The sequence below is a fragment of the Lissotriton helveticus genome, chromosome 3_1 (assembly GCF_964261635.1).
Source record: "Lissotriton helveticus chromosome 3_1, aLisHel1.1, whole genome shotgun sequence".
Taxonomy (NCBI): domain Eukaryota; kingdom Metazoa; phylum Chordata; class Amphibia; order Caudata; family Salamandridae; genus Lissotriton; species Lissotriton helveticus.
In genome coordinates, this window is record NC_136061.1 from 439,779,307 (window position 1) to 439,801,755 (window position 22,449).

Here is a 22,449-nt window from a genome sequence, read left to right on the forward strand (position 1 = left end):
CTAGTGATGTCAGCTAAATTTACAGAACATGATTATTTACAGGGTTCATCTAACTATGACCAGATGTACTGTTACAACCACTATGGTAACCATTATCTGCATAAATCTGCTCAACCTAGAAATGTTTTTAATTATAACCAATGGGAACATTGTGCAACTCCACCAAAAGGCACTTCGAAAATATTTTATGAAAAATGTTCATATTTTTCAGGGTTTAACACAAGTGATGCAGAAACGTTTTATTTCAAACTGTTAAATAAGACAGGAATGAAAACCATGCTTACAAATACAAAATGAATCTATTCAGAATAATTTTTTGACAAAATGAATACATTCGGTTTTGATTTCTGGAACAATAATATTGAAACGAAAACAATCTGGGGTACAAAAGATTGGCAAGTGCAAGGTACAGATTCCTTATTTAGAGCCTGCATGATCCCAGAACAAATTATATTCTTGAATGACACAATTCAACAGACTACCTGTCTTGGCCTAGCCAAAATTAAAGACTTGAAAAAACGGTCTATTCCAAAGCCAACACCTGACAGTAATAGCACTACAGATGTTGAGATAGACATATCCCATATTTTTAACCAATACAGAACACATCCTGATTGGAAAAAATGGTTGATCTGGCCCACAGACACAAATAACTGTCAAGATAGATTCCTGAACAAAATACAGGGGTTCAAATTAACCAGGCCAGACCCTAGATACTCCCAGAGACAACCTCCAGGGATTGTAACTACATACAGTGTAGGGAAACTCTGCCTCGAATGGCTACTAACATCCACACTGGCAGAAATTAAGCAACACTTGACTTTACTTAAAGAAGGTGCTGACTTGCGTGATTTCATTATGGGACCACGCAAACAGCGTCAAAAACGTTTCATAGCGTCCTCTATATATGCAGCTTATAACGAAGCTTGGAAAGAAACTCAAATTGAGACAGCAGAGAAAATACGTGAAATTGACCGTATTAATTTGGAAAAATCACTTTCTGTTGTGGACAATGGGTTAATGACTCTGTCTTCCAGAATATATTCACTGGACAGTATTGTATCATCTGCAATCGACATAATAGAGCAAGACTTACTGATGTTGCAACACGGTCAGTCCCAATTACGTTCTATTGTACAGCTTGGCTGGACGTTACAAAATCTGCGTTCAGGCTACATGCCTTGGCGTTTAATCAACACAACGTCATTATTCTCTATCTATAACCTTACTGATACGCAAATCAGCTTGGCACAAAAGGGTGCAGAATATACAATTCTGAGCATTGAAAAACTTGAGAGATTACCATTGACAATGTCAGAACGACCTGTCATTGAATGGATAATACATGGGATAGTAATCATTCCGATAACGACTTTCCAATTTCGATACTGCCAAAAATATATACAGGCAGGCCAGTATGAAAGGTTGGGTAAAGGATACATTAAGTCAACATGGAACCTACCTTATACACACACATGTTATAGTGAAAAAGGAGTGTATTTCTTAGTGGTAACAATTGTGAAAAATCACTAAGTGGTATACTTCTGTGTCAGGGTATAAGTTTACATGGGGCCTGTGAGGGGACTTCAAATAACCTTTCATGTCACCAGCTCGGCACACCTGCAACACGAATAGAGCCATTCTTTAGACGGCTTTCTAACGGGAGCTACATTCTAATTGTGGATCACAGATGTTGTGGCCTGCTGCCAGGAAAACCTTATCTGGTAAGCGTGAGTTCCATGGTCACTTGCTGTGAGCGAGTATTGTTTCCAAACGACACTCCAGACAGGGAGGGAAAAATTTGGCCCAGTTTGAAAATCTCTTCTATTCGAATTGATACTTTAAGCAGAATGAAGACTGTGCTCCTACAGACACCAGTTCATTTGACGTCATCAAAAGAAACGTATGATCTCCAAGTTGCAAGGACAACGGAAGAGATACATGCATTGTTATCGACAAATTGCCCCCTATACTTCGCAGAAATGCTAAACGAAATCTTAAACATTTCTGATACGAATGGTATCGCGAGTGTATTTAAGCCAATTTTTTCGGGACTTCTGACACCGTTCAAAGCAGTCCTGGGTATATTTCCCAATTTTGTCCATTCTGTCTTTGGCGGACTTCCACTCCTGTTGGGACTCGTAGCAGGCATCTTATTTTTGCTACTCCTGCTTCGTTATGGCAAGCCATGTCACAGACAAGACTCCAGCAACAATGGAAGAAACGATCCTAGCTATACGCTATCGGGACCGCATAACTAAAGTCCTTGGATTAGCCCGGCTAAGAGATCTGAATATGACCTGGTTTCTTTCGTTCAGACCCATATGGCAGAATTGTGTCTTACCTGTATTGAGGTGCATGCTATGCGGCGAAGAATGCGTGTTGGACACCTGTCTTACACTACAATCAGAAGTACCATTGGATACAGATACTTTGTTGGGTCCAGTAAAGGCTCATGCATCGTGCTGTCCCCAGCGGCTACCTATCCTGATGACGGCATTCGTGGAGACTTCACCACTACGATTGAAGGGTAGTGAAGTACAAGATGAGACCAGCATCAACCAGGTACGACCTTGAGTAAGCAATGCTGATCGAAACATCACTGAAAGCGAACATGCGCACGACTGCATGGTAGCGACATTTTCCAACTTGGTCGAACTTTCACCTGAAGCGGTAAACTGCTTTTTTGAAAATCTGTCTGACATGATGTTTTCCCCCGAACAGAAAGAATAACTTTAAGCAATCGAGCACACCGCGTTCCCTGAACTCTGAATTTGGCCTTCAGCTTTAATAAACAGAGCTACTGAGACAATTTGGAACTATTTTCTTCTTCCCCTGAAAACGAAAACTTTTTTCGAATTCCAAAATATTTATCTTTTTTTTTGGCACTCGTCCTCTGCTTAAAGTAGAACTATTCTTAGAGAACAGAGCTTCTATTTTTAGGAACTCTAGAGATAATACTTTACCTCAGCCTCTAGCATATTTACAAATAATTGTATTTATATGTGATGAAGTGGTCTCGCACTTTTTCTTCTGTATTAAGAGCCATTTCATGTGTTATTTTCGCAAATCATTCATGCTGATATAAAATGTGCATCCTTTTTTTGAATGATTACACTGCTTGAATGCATACAGTACCTATACTCATTTTCGTGTATTTCGGATATGCCATTTTTTAAATGCAAAAAAATTTATTTTGGGGTGGTTCGGTATACACATACACTATTAGTTATGTTTACTATTGCTTAGGTTAGTAAATATGGACATGAATTCGTGGAGTGGGTGTAGTGTGTTTATCTAGGGACCTGTATCGATACTCCTATTTCTGACCCTTGCACAGTTATAAATCACTAATATCCATACAACGGCACAGAAACCCATTTCATAAATTAGTCATAGCGCATGCTGTCACATTAAGCAAGCACTATTCCTCCAGCCCCCTAGAAAGCACACCGAGTTCTTAAACAAATCCAAGTCTCGAGCAACCTGGGAAATCCCCGCCTGCCATGTTTTGATTTAGTCCAAGAACTCCTGTAAAGCACTGCAAGAACGCTCAGTTCTTAGTGACATCCTTATTGACGTCTTATGTCCATCCTTACGTCAAACCCAGCACCTCTCAGGTATAAATATACCAACGCTGTCCTAAGCAGAGACACGGTGGTGATGAACCTGGAGCAGTGACTACTTGCCGGAGAGCCCAGCTGATGCGAGAGCCCACGGACGCTGCCCCTCCCCTTTTGACGCGCTGAGGAAGATGCTGTCTTTTCTCTTGCCGAGAAATCCAGCCTCCAGCGTTTCCAGCCCACCTTCGCGGGTGACTGGGATACCGAGTCCTGAGAAAGAGATACCAGACCTCCAGCCTTCTAAATCCCAGGTACTGAACTGACTAAACCCTTATAGAGAATTCTTGAGTCAGATTCTTGGCAAAATAAACTTAACTTAAACTGCTACTTACTTACTCCCTCCCATGTATTAGGCTTAGGTCAGGTACACCGGGGTAGGCGTAGTTAGAAGCACCAGTTGAGTACGATTAGTCAATGTACATATGTATGTATATCTTTTATCCATTTTAAAGTATCATATGGCTAAGAAACCATATCAATGCTTTTACAGTATTATTTTATAATCCTGCTTTTACTATATGCATTCTACTTAACCCTAAGTATTGCAATTGTAGCGATTCATTTCTCTTGTATGAGAAAAGAGACTGATCAATAAATAACACCTTTTATTGAAAACGCCCGTCTCTCCTTTTCTCTGCAATCTGGTGAAACTAAGTATGCACGCATTGACTGAGTAAAATAGCTGTCTTTTGTTTTCACACGACTCTAGAGATATACTCTTGATCAGGGAGAGCAAAGTTGTCATGTTCTATGGTTGTCAGAAACTAAATCCCTTCTTGTCTATCCAGGGAGGTTAAACTCCTCCTCGCTTATTCGAGAAAGTTTCTAGTGAACTCTGAGCTAGCTGGCACACAAAACTTAAGTCTAATATCGTCAGTAGAAGACCTAGTTAACCTCTGTCCTACGTCTATACTATTGAAGATATTATTCCAATGCGCAGAGCCTATTGGGAATATAGGAACTACACTACAATTTAGTAATCAATTATGTTACTTATGGAGGTCCATTTTTTAAACTTAGATGTGGGTTGTGAATTGTGTGGTGTTATAGGGTAGGAAATAAAAAAAGAAAATGTATGTAATAATATATGCTTTTGTTTCTAAATAATTTCTAATATTTATTTGTTTGGATTATTTTTCTATTATTTAATATACTATTTGTAAGTATTTGTCATATGTACTTAACATTATAATATGTTTTTTTATAATTTTTAATATTTAATATATTTGTATTTAATTAACATATTTATATATTTTGTATTTAATTTGTTTTTTACACATTTTTGTTGTTAATATGTTGTTTATTTTTATTTTTGAACTTACTGGAGTGAGAACATTAATCGTTATCCCTCCGCAGTCCAACACTTTCCCTACTGTTGCACTCATTGGAGTGGGAATAGTAAATTTTACCCCGCCACTATCCAACACTTTCCCTACTGTTGCAATCACGGGAGTGGGAATAGCAATTTTTACCCCTCCGCTATCCAACACTTTCCCTATTGTTGCACTTATTGGAGTGGGTAGAGTAAATGTTACCCCTCTGCTGTCCAACACTTTCCCTACTGTTACAATTACTGGAGAGAGAACATTAATTGTTATCCTTCCGCAGTCCAACACTTTCCCTACTGTTGCACTCATTGGAGTTGGAATAGTAATTTTTACTCCTCCGCAATCCAACAATTTCTCTACTGTTGCACTGATTGGAGTTCGAATAGTAATTTTTACCCCTCCGCTATCTAACACTTTCCCTACTGTTGCACTGATAGGAGTGGGAATAGTAAATTTTATTTCGCCACTATCCAACATTTTCCCTACTGTTCCACTCACTGGAGAGGGAATAATAATTTTTACCCTTCCGCTATCCAACACTTTCCCTACTGTTGCACTCACTGGAGTGGGAATAGTAATTTATACCCCTCCGCAATCCAACACCTTCCATACTGTTGCAATGACTGGAGTGTGGAATTTAAGTTTAAAGATTTTGAAATAGTTGAATGTTTTAATTTATAACAGAATGTTTTTTTATTAGATTGTATGTTATTCTATATACAGGGCAAGATAGGATTCTAGGCTCTGAACATGTTAAGTAAAGGATCAAATTAGCATTCCCACTATGGATGAAAAATGTATTATGCCAGCAATTATGGTTTACAGGATTAATTAATGAATTAGTCAAAAATTAGGTTATAATTAATTGAGAATTAAGTTTTAAATATAATGCATAATTAATTCGACATTAGTCTGTTACATGTGTTTTTAAATACAAGTATTCTTTACTTATTCTCCACCGGCATTTGTGTTCTGTTTATTTAAACAGATCTAATTGTGAGTAGGCATAGATGTACTTTGTACACAAATGGTTAACGATGGCCGATGCTTTTCAATACCTTTTGCCATACCAATTGTGTGGTTCACCAACTATATTCTTTAAACATCTGTCTCCACCTTCAAATAAGCAACATCAAGTTTTTCTGGTTGTTCTGAACTGGAAGGAAAACCTCCCTCTCTGGTAAAAACATGACTTTCCTAAATAAGCCATAAATGGCTTCTCCAGGCCAACTGGAGGTCAAATATAGCAATTCATGGCCAGTTAAACTTCAGATGCTTGAGTTCTAGAGGTAATGAGCAACATATAACAAATCTAGCTTTCCTGTATTCCTAGAGATATGTTACCCATATGTTCTCTATGACCATGTTCCCATTCTAAGATACTTGCCACACTTCAAGCTTCCTCTTCATTTTACAAAAGCAGCTAATAGTTCATGTACACAGAAAGGAACAAGGGACCACGGTATACTGTATAGACCTTCTGGCTCCCTAGTCAACAGGGAGATTCCAGATGATCATCAGTCTGTAGGGAGTTAATATTTGGGTACAGAAGAATCCTTTCAAAGTGAAGACCATGCAGAGAATAATCACACTAGTTCTTATGGGAGCAATCATGTTAATGATCAAACTACTGGCTTGTTTACCTTTATATTCCATAGCTGTATGTCACCAAAAGTACCGGGTTGTGCCGTTTCGGTTTTCCTCTTTTAAGAGTTTTTACAGAGATGGCAGTTCCCACATTTGCTCTTAGACATCTTCAGAACTGGAATGTATTAATTTATCTTGATGAGCGGCTTCTAAATGCACCTTCTCCAGAAAGGAATAAAATGTATTTGCACTAATCTGACGCTGCAGGGATTTCTCTTGAATGTTAGCCAGAGACATTTTGGAAAAGAACTCTCATTGGACCACATTTTTGCACAGATATGTTTTATCTGCCTGCAGTAAGAGGAGAATGACTAAGGACCACACTAACGTCTATCAGTTAAGCTCCTGCCAGACTGTTGTTGAAAGTTCATGGACATATAGCCTCATGCATATTTACAGCACCTTGGGTACATCTGCATTTTCCTTCTCCTCTACTTCATACTCTACATCATTGGGATTTGAAGCTTCAGAACTTTGACCTGTTAATTTCTGTATCAAGTTCTCGACATCCTCAGATGTACTGCTGGTTGATCCCAGAGTCCTTAATAAGGGTTTTTCCACGCCAAGAAGGTTTCCTGATGGTACCAATAAAGGAATTCAGCTTCTTTGGATGGGGTGCCACCTTGGAGGCACTGTCAGCTCAAGGATGCAGGTCACTGAAAGGCCCACAGGCACTCTTCAAACTTTTAAAGTATATTCATCTCTGTTACTTCCAGCATCAAATGAAAGGACAACATATTCTAGTACAAAAAGACAATATAGTCACTGTGCATATGTGAACTGATAAGGACGACCTTAATCAAGTTCTCTCTGTCTAGTAGGCCTACAGTTAGGGGCTTGGGCAGAATCGTATCTTCTCTCCTTAGGGGTTTCAAACATCCGGGGTGAGACAGATGAACAGATTGAGCAGGAGATGTCCATCTTCTCGAGATCCATTCATATGTCCATCTATCTTCGGGAGTTTATGCCGAAGGTTCAGTGGACCTTTAGTAGAACTGACCTGCTTGGCTCTAAAGAAAATGGCCAACTACTCCGGCTCTACTCCCACTATCGCACTCAAATGGCTTGGAAGGTGGATGCTTTTAGTTTTGATGTGGCCTCGCCATCTACTGTATGCATTCCCTCCTTTACTGCTGTTCTTTCAGATATTTCTTTAGAATTGAGATGAAGCAGCAGATGTTGTCTAGCAGTTCCATTCTGGCTACACAGGCCCCAGTTCCCTTTTTTTCTCTATGTCCATTCATTTCAATTTGGAAATTTCCTCTGTTTCGATTTTTTCCTGCTCTCATGTGTGTTTTCCAGTAGGGTGTTTCGATTTCTTTCTTTCAGAGTTTGAAATGATTGGTTTGCAGAATAGCAGACTCACAAGACATCTTGATAGGCCCATTACAATCAGAAATCTAGATGCCCGTTCACCTTCAAATCCTATTCTAGGTACTGTAAACCTTTCCAACATTGGTGATCTACTCACACTCTCTCTCTCCTATAAACTGCTTTTTTGTTACTGTTCCACTTGGAAGGTTTTCAAGAGAATCTCGCTTTCCTCAGCTTAAGAACACACTGGGCAGTAATTAGAGCATGTCATATCCTGGGGTCAGTTTAGGTGAAAAGGAGGTTCTAGTTCCCCACTTCCTGAAAGTGTTTTTCTTGTCTCGTACTGTTCTTAGGCAGTCTTCTCCACCTTCAGTCCTTCTTCTTGTCTTTCAATCACTTTAGGTCTCCCCTTTCAAACCTGTATCTTCTGTTGATCTTCAATTTCTGATAATGGTGTTTGTTTTTCTGAATTTCAATCTCTCCAGCTCGTCAGATTGGTGATCTGATTATTTTCTGTTGTGCAGACCTTCCTTCCTGAAAATCCTTAAGGATGGTTTATATTTTGTCCAAATCTTGAAAGTCTCCCCAAGGTAGCAAGGTTCATTGTTTTCCCCTCCCCATCTTCTCTGAATGGGTATCCATTACATTCAATTGATGTAGCATTTTTGAATTATTTGAATGTTCTAAAAGTTTTTGTTTGTCTGATCATCTTTGTGTAACTTTTATAGAAGCTGGAAAGAGATAAGAGGATTATTCATTAGCCATTAGTCCTTGAATTATTTCCACAATATATTTTGCCTCCTCCTTGGCTTCTACTTCTTTTCCCTGAGGATCTCCAGGATAGATACACAAGGCATGTGGCTAACTCCATTTGGGGAACTCCATGGTGTCGCTTAATTTAAGATTTGAAAGGCTGCTACTTTGGTCTCTTCCCACATTTTTGTACAGCAGTACAGGCCAGCACATCTATTATCTGAGGGTTGCTCTTTTGGACTAGGCATACGTAGTTCTGTCCTGCAATTTTGTGCGCAATTTTGTGTTCACTGGGTGTTGCATTATTGACATACTATGTCCATAATTTATTATGTTGTAGAATGAAGGCTGGTTTCTGGCTTTGGTTTACCTCCTGTAAATTATGAGTATGAGAGAAGTAGAGGTAACATTTTGATTACTTATCAGTACTCTTCATTACTACTAATCCTAATTCTACATTATCCTCATTAGAGACATTTCACAAAACCCATCATTCCTTGACTTCAGCTTTTGAGCTGGCTAAGATAATTCAGGGCATATGGTGGGAAGCCATTACCTTTCTAGCACCCAGTAGAGTGGGGGTGGACTGTCTTTTTAACGTGCTCCTGAGTTCTTCCTTCCTGGAGATAGGCTTACCTCTCAATGTATGACTTTGATGACGGCCAGTAAGATTAGGAGTAATGGAGATTACTGGGATGTAATGAGGACATCAGTGATTCTGCCATACCTATGCAGCTTGGATTGGTCAGATACACCAATTCTGTACTGGAAATTGTGATGTCATACGGTCTGTCATCTGTGATCTTCTTATTTCTGATCAATGTTAAATAGTTTTCTAGTCAGAGATGTGCCATAGTGTAATAGGTGGCAACAGCTGATCACTGTGAGATGTCTATGTATGTTCCAAGCATTTGAATAGTATAGTTGCACCATTTGTATGATCTCATAGTGCTTTCGAAATCTGATGTCCGTGTACATACAAGTTTGGGAATTACTCATTGCTAAATTTAGGATTCTAAATACGAGCCCTGGTTTTCTCCTGCTGACCTCTGTTTGATGCTGCTGAACTATATCCATCCTACCCTGCTCACTAAAATCCCTTCTCTGTTGTTCATCAGATAGTTTGTAGGTGAGAGGGCAGGTTAAGAAGGGCCAGGCTGCTGAAATCCTTTAAAGGAGTTATGTGTAGAAAACTATGTGCTGTAGACAGGCCTAGAGGACACATAATACATATTACATGGTCAGGTCCATTTACTGCGGTTCATTGGAGAAGTTGAGCTGGTAATGCAGGCTCTGTGCAGGTAACAAGCTGTGTATCCTTGTGAGGTTGATCTAAGGTGGCACGCCACAAGAAAAGAGGATGGGGTAGTGAAAATATGGGAGGGACAGACTCATTCAGAAACCTGGCAACACAGCTACTAGGCCAGAGAGTTCACTCAATCTGGGTTACCAAACCCAGGCAGTGGAAAAGTAAAAAACATATGTATGGCACAGTGCAACAGGAACAACAGCTCTCAAATACACATTGTTTGAGCCAGCAGTTACCGGGGATGAAGGGAGCATTCAGGTTGAGAAGACAGCAGCATTTATTAGAATCATCAATGAAACCTAAGGGCACATTTACAATCAAAGGTGCTATGCTGTGTTGAGTGAAAGGGAGAGAAAAGGGCAGAACCATAGCAACAAAGATGTGGTGCCTCTGCTCTCTTTCCTAGCGCTGGTGCACTATCAGGCTGTATGTGCCACATATGCACCTTTCCACCTTAGTGCTAATGTTCAGGTGTAAGATTAGCATAGGATTTGTACTGAAAGGATACACTTCTGGTGCAGAACACTATGGCCCAGATTTACTAAACTTTTACGAAAACACAGCAAGAAAACATTTTATGCTGCGTTGTTTGAAAGGGAGAGAGCAGCAATACGCCATAGTTACCAACACATGGTGCACTTCTACTCTGTACTTGCGCTGGTGCACTTGTGGCAGTCTAGTGCCAAATGCAGGCACCTTTGTACTATGACGCAATGGTGCGTGTGAAGCCAGAATGATTTTGTGCAGGAAGAGATTCCCTCTTGCACAAAATCTATTCTTAGAGGCTTAATTCTCTTTGTATGTGTGCAGCAGAATGCAGCACACATGTGAAGAGAAACTAACAAGGAGAAATAAAGATATTTCTCCTTGTTTTTAAACACATGCACACTTAAAACAGTGCACCAACGGCGACCCTTCTCCCTGCTGATGTTACTACGCAGGCCCCGCCCCATTTTGATGTTCTGTACGGTACGTGGGATGAAAATTAAAATGGGAATGAATTACCCTTTGTTGCTTTTGTATTTCTTTACGAATGAAGCGAATAAAGGAGATTATATTCATCTAGAGTTCCCCCGGACAGAGTTGTCTGATACATGCATGCATGGCTAAACCACGCGTGCCTCTACAACGCTGCACTAACCACAAATGCATCTGAGCAACGCATTCCTTTACCACTCATGCCTTGACCATGCAATTTTGTGGTAAAGGTATGACTGGTAAAGGGATATGTGTGGTAAAGTTCACACCTGTGCCCTCCCCCTGAGCCCTAAAATCTACTCCAAACCCTCTTGAGCCCTAAAAAGTATCAAGACCCCCAGTCCTAAAAACGACCTTAACCCTGAGCCCTAAAAAATACCCAACCCCTAAAAACGACCGCACCCCATCTGACACCTAAAAACAAACCCAAAATACCCCTGAGCCCTCAAAACTACCCCGAGCCCTGAGCCCTAGAAACTACCCCGACTCATCTCTGGGGCTATGGGGGTCATTTAAATGAGGCAGTGCTCCACCACCCCTGGTCATTCCATGCTGCTGCAGCCCATGAACATAGCGCGGGGAGCGGGGAAAAGGCCTTTTAGCCCAATGGATATTTTGCGCCTGGAAATAACCTACTCTGAGGTTGCATCACCATTGCTTTCATTTCAGATTATATCTTGCTGACCGCCAGGATGTGCCAAAAATAGGTTTGCTTTCCCTATCATATCTTGTTTGTGCTAACGACATGCTCTTTTGTTAGCTTATCAGACTGACCTTTAGATTTTGATATTTAAATTTGTTGAGTATGCTAAAATTAAGCAAATTGCAATTAATTACTGGAAAATCATGAGTAGGGTCCCTGAGTGCAGGGACAAAAGGATCCTTCCCATGTGTTAAATAATTTAGCCTTATGAGAGTCTTAGATATTATTACTTAACTATAACAGGAGGAAGCTAAATCAAACGGACATATTAGTGAGCAATTGTATAAAATCAATTTTACAGCTAAGGGCAGCTTGTTTTCTTCTCGAGTAAACTACCCTAAACATCCAACTCACCTCACGGACAATCAGTGAAATTCTGTTGTATTCCTTTACGGATGAAGCGAATAAAGGAGATTATATTCATCTGGAGTTCCCCCGAACAGAGTTGTCTGATACATGCATGCATGGCTCTACAACGCTGCACTAACCATAAATGCATCAGAACAACGCATTCCTTTACCACGCATGCCTTGACCATGACATTTTGTGGTAAAAGCATGGCTGGTAAAGGGATATGTGTGGTAAAGTTCACACCTGAGCCCTTCTCCTAAGTCCTAAAATCTACTCCAAACCCCCTTGAGCCCTAAAAAGTACCAAGACCCCCAGGCCTAAAAACAACCTTACCCCTGAGCCCTAAAAACTACCCCGGCCCCTAAAAACTACCCCACCCCATCTGACACCTAAAAACAAACCCAACCCACCCCTAAACCCTCAAAACTGCCCCGAACCCCTGAGCCCTAAAAACTACCCGACCCACCCAAGCCCTGAAAATAACCCCACTCCCAGCCCTAAAAATTACCCCAACCCTTAAAATCTACCCTACACCTCCAAAACCCAGACCCAGCCCATCTTACCTCACTGCGTCCTCCGGCAATCCTTCCTGTTCCTGGGCATGCCCATTCCAGCATCTAGACCATGCATATGCCTTAACCACGCTTATGCGTGATTAAGGCAAGCATGGTTGTGCTTGAGGGGAAACTGCACGTGTGGCATAGCCCACGTTCTATAGGCTGTTTCCCCCGAACGGAGGTTCACCTTAGTTGTACGCTATGATGAAACGTTTGTTACACATGCAGACAGGCCCATCATATCTGCAGTGAACATGGCTTCCATGGAGGACGCAAGGGAGACCCCATGTTGGAGGCTTTAGTAACCAGTAAGATAGTAGAGGGCACAGTGGGGACTCCCAAAGTCTGATGCTACCCAGGTACAACATTTAGACAGTTCTTTTTGATATGTACTTGCCAGATTTTGCTCTGGGACCCATCGCTCCACATCTTGCAGGAAAACGTACACATAATGATGCTGATTAGGGTCACCTCCTTATGTGGCTTTCAGTTATTCTCTGGGCTGGGCTCAATATCTAAAACTTTGCTGTTGCATCCTTTATTACGTGCCCTCCTCATGGCCCCTTTTAGGTCGAGTCTAGGCAGCGCACCTGCGCAGTCTGGAAGACCTGCTATAATGACTATACAGAGTGTAATCTTGTCTGCTGCTTGGGATTGGTTTACTCCTGCGTCCCTCTTGCTTGCTGGCTCTTCATTGGTAGGTGCCCCCGATACATCACTTCTGTTTATCGGCCAGGAGCACCGCCCAACTACAGTTATCTTACTTACGCTGTGAGTGTTTATATACTATTTTGAGGGCTACTTCTTTTTTCTGTTTGGGTTACACTATGGTCGCTTTTTCTCGTAGTGTGTGCCTCCTTTTATTTGATCATTATAGCACCCGCCTCATGGGCCGCCCACGCATTATTTTGATCTACTCGGGCGCTGTGCTTCATATTTCAGTGCGGCACTTGTGTACATATATATATATATATATATATATATATATATGTTCGCTCTTTGCCTTCCCAAAAGATTGTTAAGGACAACAAGGGGCCCCAAGTGAATTAGCATCGGACCTCGGGGAGCATATTTTGTGAAACAACAACGGTCCATGCAAAAGAATTATATGCAAAACAATGAATATAGACTGAATCAATTCTATATTTGGAGCGACATGTCCAGCCGGACAGAGGTCTTCAATTTTTTACTCAATTGAAATCTTTTCATACATAGGAGTACCTTCAACAAATCACCAGTGTGGGGCACAAGCCTGTACCCAAACACAGTCAGATCAGTATAAGAGGTAAACAGAGGAAAAGAGCAGGGCTTTTCAAGGCAAAAGCAGCGATTTCTGTAAAGATTTGGGTGTACAGAAATATCAAATAAACACCATTACATATAACATATAAATCAAGTATTTGTATATGGTGTACAACAGGTCGACGGCGTTTCGGTCCCACTACTTAGTCATGGAGACCATCATCAGGACATTTATAATTGCCTTTAACAATATAAGCCTCTAATGCCGGGGGGAGAGAAAGGTAAACCCGATCGGTGCGGGCAAGGGCTAATGAATGGAAAGCCTGAGGAAGCAACCCAGAGTCGGGCGCTATTCAATAGGACCGTGCTTCAATGATTAAAATCCGCGGTACCAGGAGTTGACCGGGTCAGTCGGTATTAGGATCTATTTCCTGGAGAAGATTGAGCCTCACTCGAACATTTACCAAGGTGGCAGGCCTTTAATCAGGAGTATGAGCAGTCAGCTGGGACAGTTACGATCACACGGCCATAACGCGACTTGCCTGACGCGTTTCGAAGGAATTCTACCTCTTCCTCAGAGGCAGTCGGTCACAGATGCACGCTCCGGTCACCCTCCATAAGTGCAAAATACGCCCCCTGATGGGCGGGTCAAATGTCCCCAAAGCCTTATGGTTACTGGAGTCCCGAAAATTCAAACCACTGATGGTGCGTTAATTTCCGTGCCTTTCGAGCCCTAAGATGGGCCACCATCCTCAGTAGCTGCTCTGATCTCCGGTAAGTGTTCCACGTAGCATCTCTTGATATATCCTGCTGCATGGCCCCCTCTCATACCGTGGTGGTGCAGGCTCGACGGCTGGGCGCCACCTTAAATGTTCGCTCTTTGCCTTCCCAAAAGATGGAGCCTCACTCGAACATTTACCAAGGTGGCAGGCCTTTAATCAGGAGTATGAGCAGTCAGCTGGGACAGTTACGATCACACGGCCATAACGCGACTTGCCTGACGCGTTTCGAAGGAATTCTCCCTCTTCCTCAGAGGCAGTTGGTCACAGATGCACGCTCCGGTCACCCTCCATAAGTGCAAAATACGCCCCCTGATGGGCGGGTCAAATGTCCCCAAAGCCTTATGGTTACTGGAGTCCCGAAAATTCAAACCACTGATGGTGCGTTAATTTCCGGGACTTTCGAGCCCTAAGATGGGCCACCATCCTCAGTAGCTGCTCTGATCTCCGGTAAGTGTTCCACGTAGCAGCTCTTGATATATCCTGCTGCACGGCCCCCTCTCATATCGTGGTGGTGCAGGCTCCAGGGCTGGGCGCCGCCTTAAATGTTCGCTCTTTGCCTTCCCAAAAGATTGAGCCTCACTCGAACATTTACCATGGTTGCAGGCCTTTAATCAGGAGTATGAGCAGTCACCTGGAACAGTTACGATCACACGGCCATAACGCGACTTGCCTGGCGCGTTTCAAAGGAATTCTCCCTCTTCCTCAGAGGCAGTCGGTCACAGATGCACGCTCCGGTCACTCTCCATAAGTGCAAAATACGCCCCCTGATGGGCGGGTCAAATGTCCCCAAACCCTTGTGGTTACTGGAGTCCCGAAAATTCAAACCACTGATGGTGCGTTAATTTCCGTGCCTTTCGAGCCCTAAGATGGGCCACCATCCTCAGTAGCTGCTCTGATCTCCGGTAAGTGTTCCACGTAGCAGCTCTTGATATATCCTGCTGCATGGCCCCCTCTCATACCGTGGTGGTGCAGGCTCGACGGCTGGGCGCGCCTTAAATGTTCGCTCTTTGCCTTCCCAAAAGATTGAGCCTCTCTCGAACATTTACCAAGATGGCAGGCCTTTAATCAGGAGTATGAGCAGTCAGCTGGGACAGTTGCGATCACACGGCCATAACGCGACTTGCCTGGCGTGTTTCGAAGGAATTCTCCCTCTTCCTCAGAGGCAGTCGGTCACAGATGCACGCTCCGGTCACCCTCCATAAGTGCAAAATACGCCCCCTGATGGGCGGGTCAAATGTCCCCAAAGCCTTATGGTTACTGGAGTCCCGAAAATTCAAACCACTGATGGTGCGTTAATTTCCGTGCCTTTCGAGCCCTAAGATGGGCCACCATCCTCAGTAGCTGCTCTGATCGCCGGTAAGTTTTCCACGTAGCAGCTCTTGATATATCCTGCTGCATGGCCCCCTCTCATACCGTGGTTGTGCAGGCTCGATGGCTGGGCGCCGCCTTAAATGTTCGCTCTTTGCCTTCCCAAAAGATTGAGCCTCACTCAAACATTTACCAAGGTGGCAGGCCTTTAATCAGGGGGCGTATTTTGCACTTATGGAGGGTGACCGTAGCGTGCATCTGTGACCGACTGCCTCTGAGGAAGAGGGAGAATTCCTTCGAAACGCGTCAGGCAAGTCGCGTTATGGCCGTGTGATCGTAACTGTCCCAGCTGACTGCTCATACTCCTGATTAAAGGCCTGCCACCTTGGTAAATGTTCGAGTGAGGCTCAATCTTTTGGGAAGGCAAAGAGCGCACATATATATATATATATATATATATATATATATATATATATATATAAATATATATATATATCCAACAAACTGTTGTCTCTAACTTTTTTCAAAAGACAACAAGCTGTGGCCCAATGCATCCAAGGTGAGATTTAATGGCAGTAATACCCAACGTGTTTCATTCGCTGATGCTACAACTGTAGCGAGGAACTATGGGAAATGTAGTTTGGCAAGATTATGTTGCCCGTTTATGATTTCGCCCACTGTGGCTTTATGTTAATAATTTCAGTGCTGGTCTAGCATGGTTGTAGAATAATTTGTGTAACAACCGAGATTGATTACGAAGGAAATATGCTGTGGCTTAACAGTCTTTATATATAGCAAAATCGGACAAAAGCCTTTCACGTTTAATTTATCCAGTGTGTGCAACCTTTAAATATTTTTATGGTTCCAGGTCTCATTATATTACGCAAAGTGTATATACCACTGTAAATGTTAAAAAATGTGAGTATGTTTTCACTTTTGAATGTCACATGACGTAATTCTTTGTATATCTTTATTGAACAAGTGCATACCCGTACTCGTGAACAAGCGGCTGCTGCTGCGAAACACGTTCGTTATTACTGCCATTAAATCTCACCTTGGATGCATTGGGCCTCAGCTTGTTGTCTTTTGAAAAAAGTTAGAGACGATGATTTGTTGGATTTATAGGGGTCAGGCGAACCCCGCTGCGGCCCGCCATCAGAATTGGTGCGGGCTGACATCGCCATTCGTGTTGGATATATATATATATATTTTTTTTTGTTTGTTTTATGTAGCTACTCCAACAACACCCCCACCCCTTCCAAAGAAATTACAAGTTTTCCCTTCTGGTTAACCACTTCTAATTTCTGCTGTTACAGCTGTGAGCTGTGAGTTGGTAAGCCTCCAGGTGCGGCGTGGGCATTGTTCTTAATTCTCTCCTTTGCCACCTGCACTGTCGCTTTTGCAGCAAATTCTCTTTCCAGGCCAATATTTGCCCCGGATAATCATGGCATGCTCCTTCCGGCGGTCCTTTTCCAGCGCTCATACACATTCCAACACACACATACATATATACTCACATAGATAGACACACACATAACACTGCTTACTCACAAGCCCTCGCTGAATTCAGTGGTGACCATTTAACATCCGCTGCTTCTTGGCGTCTCCCGCAGTTTGTCTGTTAGAACATGTGTTGATGGATAGACCATTAATGGGTACAGCCAACAAGCAATAATCGCTGTCTGTCCGCCAAGCCAACATGAAAGCCTAATTCCAGTCCCAGGGCCCATTTTGGAAGCTGTAAGGGGCCTTGAAGAGAACGTGGGAAAATGTAACAGGTAAGGCAGCATCTAAATGACAGCTCCAGTTCTGCTCAGCTTGGCTCTATTTTACCTGCTGGAGATTGTAAACCAATGAGAAGATGGGTCCTGGAATGCCTTGTTTAGTAATATGGACAATGGCAATCTGAAGCTTTGGTGCATGTAAACGATGTGCCCCTATTTATGCGCTCACTCCTATACAAACATATGTGCATGTAGATGGGGAGTAAAAGAACCAATGTGCCGTCAAACCACACATGCCCAGTATGTATGCAAAATCTTGTAATTTAGCAATTGACCTCAGCACAGTGGCACAATGGAGCAGTGGCCAGCGATATTATTGGAGTCGCACATACACCTTAAGGACCTTACCCCAAAGTAAGTAACTCTAATGTACTACATGATAATTGTGCTCCCTTGTGCATAGGTTGCTTATCACCCTGAATCCAGTTGTAATGAATTTGCATATGAATAATCAATATTCTTGAAAAGTCCAGAAGCAAATATGGCTCGTGTTTTTCATATACTTAATGCTGCTCACTTATTCAACTTTTAATCTGACACCAAAATATTTGGTCCTGAATTTTATACCCAATTTGACTTGAACAAGATTTCCAAATGACCTTTTTAACTTGCGACCCTTATTGATTTTCCTAGCTGAAACGTGACTGGTATTTCACACCACCGTAATATCCTGTTATGGGCTTTCAAGTCAGTTGGAACAACATTCTTTCTTTGCTGCTAAAACCAAGCACTCCTCCCCTGTAGTTTTGTTGGCATACAAGTAATATTCCTAGTAATATTCCTTGCATGAATTTCACATCCTGGCATGAAATCCAAAAGGGAGACAGGGCATATTGCTTTTTAGCTGCTAACACTAGAGGATAAACTTTCTGAAAAGAATAAGGGGCCGATTAGGGGGGCAATCCGCCTGCCATCCTGCCATGAATGCCCCCCCACCACATTAGGGTGGCTGGGGGGTCAGCGGGGGGCGGAAAGACCGTCCACTGCTCTTCCGCCGGTCGACTTGTCGACCGGGCGGAAAACGTGTTTAATATGTTGGGGTTTCTGCAAGACACCGCCATCCATATTATGATCATGGAGGTGAGCAGTCTGTCCATGGCGGCATTGTAGCCATGAAAAGGCATGCGGTTTGTGGTATTGGGGGCCCGGTGCGGGCCCCCAGGGTGTTGGGGGGCTGGAAGGTGCACTTCATTGGCAAGGACAAGGTGGCAGGCACCGCGCGGTGCCTGTCACCTTGTGCATGCCCTGCAGTAATGGCGGAATCGTCTTTAAAGGGCCAGTGGGTTGAGCAAGCAGAGGGGAGGAGACCCGGGAAGAGGCGGCAGGTGTGCGGGATCTTCAAGCGCACAGCCTGGTGGGCCTCGCAGTCCCGGTCTCCGGCGGTATCCACAAAACTAAGGCACGGTTCTCCTCCGGTACAGCAGACAAATTGGCAGAGTCCAAACGCGACTGCGACCGGCGCCCGCGGAGCGGGGGCCGCGAGTCGCCTTTAAAGGGCCAGTGGGTTGAGCAAGCAGAGGGAAGGAGACCCGGGAAGAGGCGGCAGGTGTGCGGGATCTTCAAGCGCACAGCCTGGTGGGCCTCGCAGTCCCGGTCTCCAGCGGTATCCACAAAACTAAGGCACGGTTCTCCTCCAGTACAGCAGACAAATTGGCAGAGTCCAAACGCGACTGCGAGACCACTGAACTTTCTGTCCCTCCTTCGGAATCTCTACTTTGAACTTTAAAAGGAGGACACATCAGCACATTCGAGGTCAGATTGTTCAGTATTTGATAGGCTGTGAAATGGCTATAAGTAAAGTACACTTCTGTGGTTGAATCATCTGGGCACTGTAGCAGAGTGAGGAAGGGGCCCAGGATATACCCTTCCAAATCTGAAGTTTGAACATAAGTGGTAATGTCACTAACCAATAGGTTGTTATTCGTCGATCTGTTTTCCTCATTCCCCAAATTATTTGGACGCTATTTCTGCCCTTTTTAAATTCATCTACTCTGATATCTATTTTCTCTCATTGGTCTCTTTTGCCGTCACTGTCTCCAGTTGGTCCACCCTACTTTCAATTGCCTGTAAGTTGTGGTCTAGCTTAGCAAGGGTTTTGCAAACACCTGGCACAGTGCTTCCATTTCCTTTCAGAATTCCAGAATCAGGAGATGCAGATCGGGATGTGTGGATGGTGTATGCAGATTCTCGCTGAAAGACATCTCTAGGGGGTCAGAGGCAGGGCCCTGGCAAAGTGCTCGGCCGCCCCCCTCCTTCCTCCTCGGTAGGGGGTGAGGGGGGAGGGGGGGTTTGTAGGTGCTGACAGTGCCTAATTTGTAAAACAAAACGTAGTGCGACAGGACACTAGAGCTTGCACCATCCGTTGCCCCTGGCAGCACTGCCAATGAACTCCCCAACACACTACTAATCATCACACTCATACTATTACAGGCCCCCAAAGCTATAATAATGGCTTTGGAGGCAAATACTACTAATTGGAAATTTAAATTTAAATAATAAACAGAAGTTGTTGTGCTTGTACCTAAATTGGCAGACACCACTACTATATGGCAGACAGTCATAAGCCCCGGCGCTGGCAATTAAGTGTCGGTGCTGAGCACCTGAAAGCACCGGCACAAATTAAGCAGTGGGTGCCCAGCTCTTTGCCGGTGCCGGTTTTCGCCGATTTTGGTACAAGGCCGATTTTGCAGCTATGCTGCAAAAACGGCCCCCAGGAACCCAAAACCGGCCTCCACCCATGCAGCGCACCGGGGATTGCCCAATGCCCGCTAAGGCCAGTCCGGCCCTGGTCAGAGGTCAGCTATTGACCTCAGTGGTGCTTCAGTTAATCTCAGGTAAAAGCATCTAACTCACCTCAAGGACAATAAGTGAAACTCTGTTTTAGTTTTGTCTCTCACAGGGTTGTTGGGCCAGAATGATGTACCCATATCCCCTAGTACCAGATCCGAATAAACTAAGATACATTTAACATGTCACTGCAAAACATGAGAAAAGACAAACTGAAGGCTGAGAGCATGTTGGCTTTCTCAGTCATGGAGTCTATATATATATGTGACGGACACACACTGAGAATGCTCTGACACAGGGTAAGAAGACATATATGACGTTTGAATGCAAACATATAACGTTCCAGTGCACAGATTTATGTTTAAAATGTTAATATCACCCCGACCTATTGCATCTAAACTGGCTCCTCTTATGAGCCCGCACCATCTTCAAAACCAGCTGCATCATTTACAAAGTCATCCTACCTATCCGGCTGAGAAGCTCATCCTCTCCAGTGGCTCTGAGCACAACCACCACAGCTAGGGCACCATCAGACTAGAGGTAAAGAACTCCAAAAAAGAAGGAACAAGGCAAGAGACCTTCTCTATGCACACAGAATCTGGAGCAACATACCTGGTTCCATCATGCACCTCTTTAAAGAACACAACAACATGATGCAGAAACAGTCCAGTTCTGTCCCTAGAACCAAAGAAGCTCTCTACTCGCTCTTTTAGTGCTGTACAGTGTCTTTACCCTTGACACTGTACAGCACTCTGCTGCCTGTTGCTTAGGTTTGCATTCCTTCTTACGGCATCCTTTCCCTATGGGGCCAGGGCCACTCAGATGCCACAAAGGGCCATGAGGGTTGGGATTATTTTCTGCATCTCGAGCTTTGGAACTGCAACTCATCATCCCCCAGCCACTTGTTTATGGCTGCCTTGTGGTAGCTCTAAACATTCCTCCTTAATAGCTTCACTAAAGATGAAAATGTGTTTTTCTAAGCCTACATTTGAAGTATGTGATGGGCAAAGAGAAAACCTCATGCTTTTCCATTCTGTTACGAGCTATTCAAACGTTTTGTGATGGATTTCAACTGAATTTCATTAATTCAACTCGTGTGGCTACAAAGAGTTCACTATCGGCTATATATTAACAACATATTAACGTGTGTACGTTGCTTCTTATTGCCATCGTAAATGTGCATCACACATTGATTAGACTTCTGCATCAAGGGGGACTTACAGGATCCTGACAATCATAAACCAGGCAAGGACAAACTGCATAAGTTGAACTCCTGTATCATAATGAAATTCTCGTCTATGTACGTCACCTCACATCAGCGATGGTCCTGCTATAACAAAAATGTTGTGCCTGGAAAATCTATTTTTCCAGACACACTGAAAACCCAGCCTCTGGCATACTTTTGCTCCAGCAAATTGTATACACTGTGTGTAATAAAAATGGATTTTCGGAATTTGTCAAAATACTGGAAAATGACCCTGTAATGACCATGTAATGCACAAGAAATAAACAGTGAAATCAGGAAAACTTGTGTATTAAGTAAAAAGTAGCTCAAGGACAAATGGTCTGGCTCAATTTTTGTCTGGATGACCTGCACTTACCTCTCTCGGTTGCTCTGGTGGACCCTTCATTTTTATAACCTAGCATGGGGTAAAACTGTGTGGATTAAAGAACAAAACCCAATGCCATGTACTTACTTATTTAACGTGAGATCAAGGATGAGTCTGGAGCCAAATGCTTCAATCTGGAAACTTGCCTGGGCCAGATGCACCGCCTGTCAATGAGAAAAGGTAAGTGAGTGAGTACAAGCGCCTTCAGTGAGAAGTAGAAACAAGTGTAACACACTGATCCTAGATCCTATGCTGCTGGACAGTGCTACTGGAACATAAGATGATTCCCTGCCTAGACTGTGGAAAGGTAACTTGGGCAGAAGCAGCAGAAGGGACACGTCATGGCTCCTCTGACATCTCATTGGCCGTGCCT

The 22,449-nt window shown here is 43.2% G+C and overlaps 1 protein-coding gene across 1 annotated transcript in view; it reads right to left on the reverse strand.

Moving 5' to 3' along the window:
* ADAM23 (ADAM metallopeptidase domain 23) overlaps nt 1–22,449 on the reverse strand; it is a 748,300-nt gene that overhangs the window by 565,878 nt on the left and 159,973 nt on the right. The window contains exon 3 of the mRNA XM_078680301.1: nt 22,164–22,240. Coding sequence (XP_078536427.1) covers nt 22,164–22,240 — 77 coding nt within the window. The remainder of the gene's footprint in view (nt 1–22,163; nt 22,241–22,449) is intronic.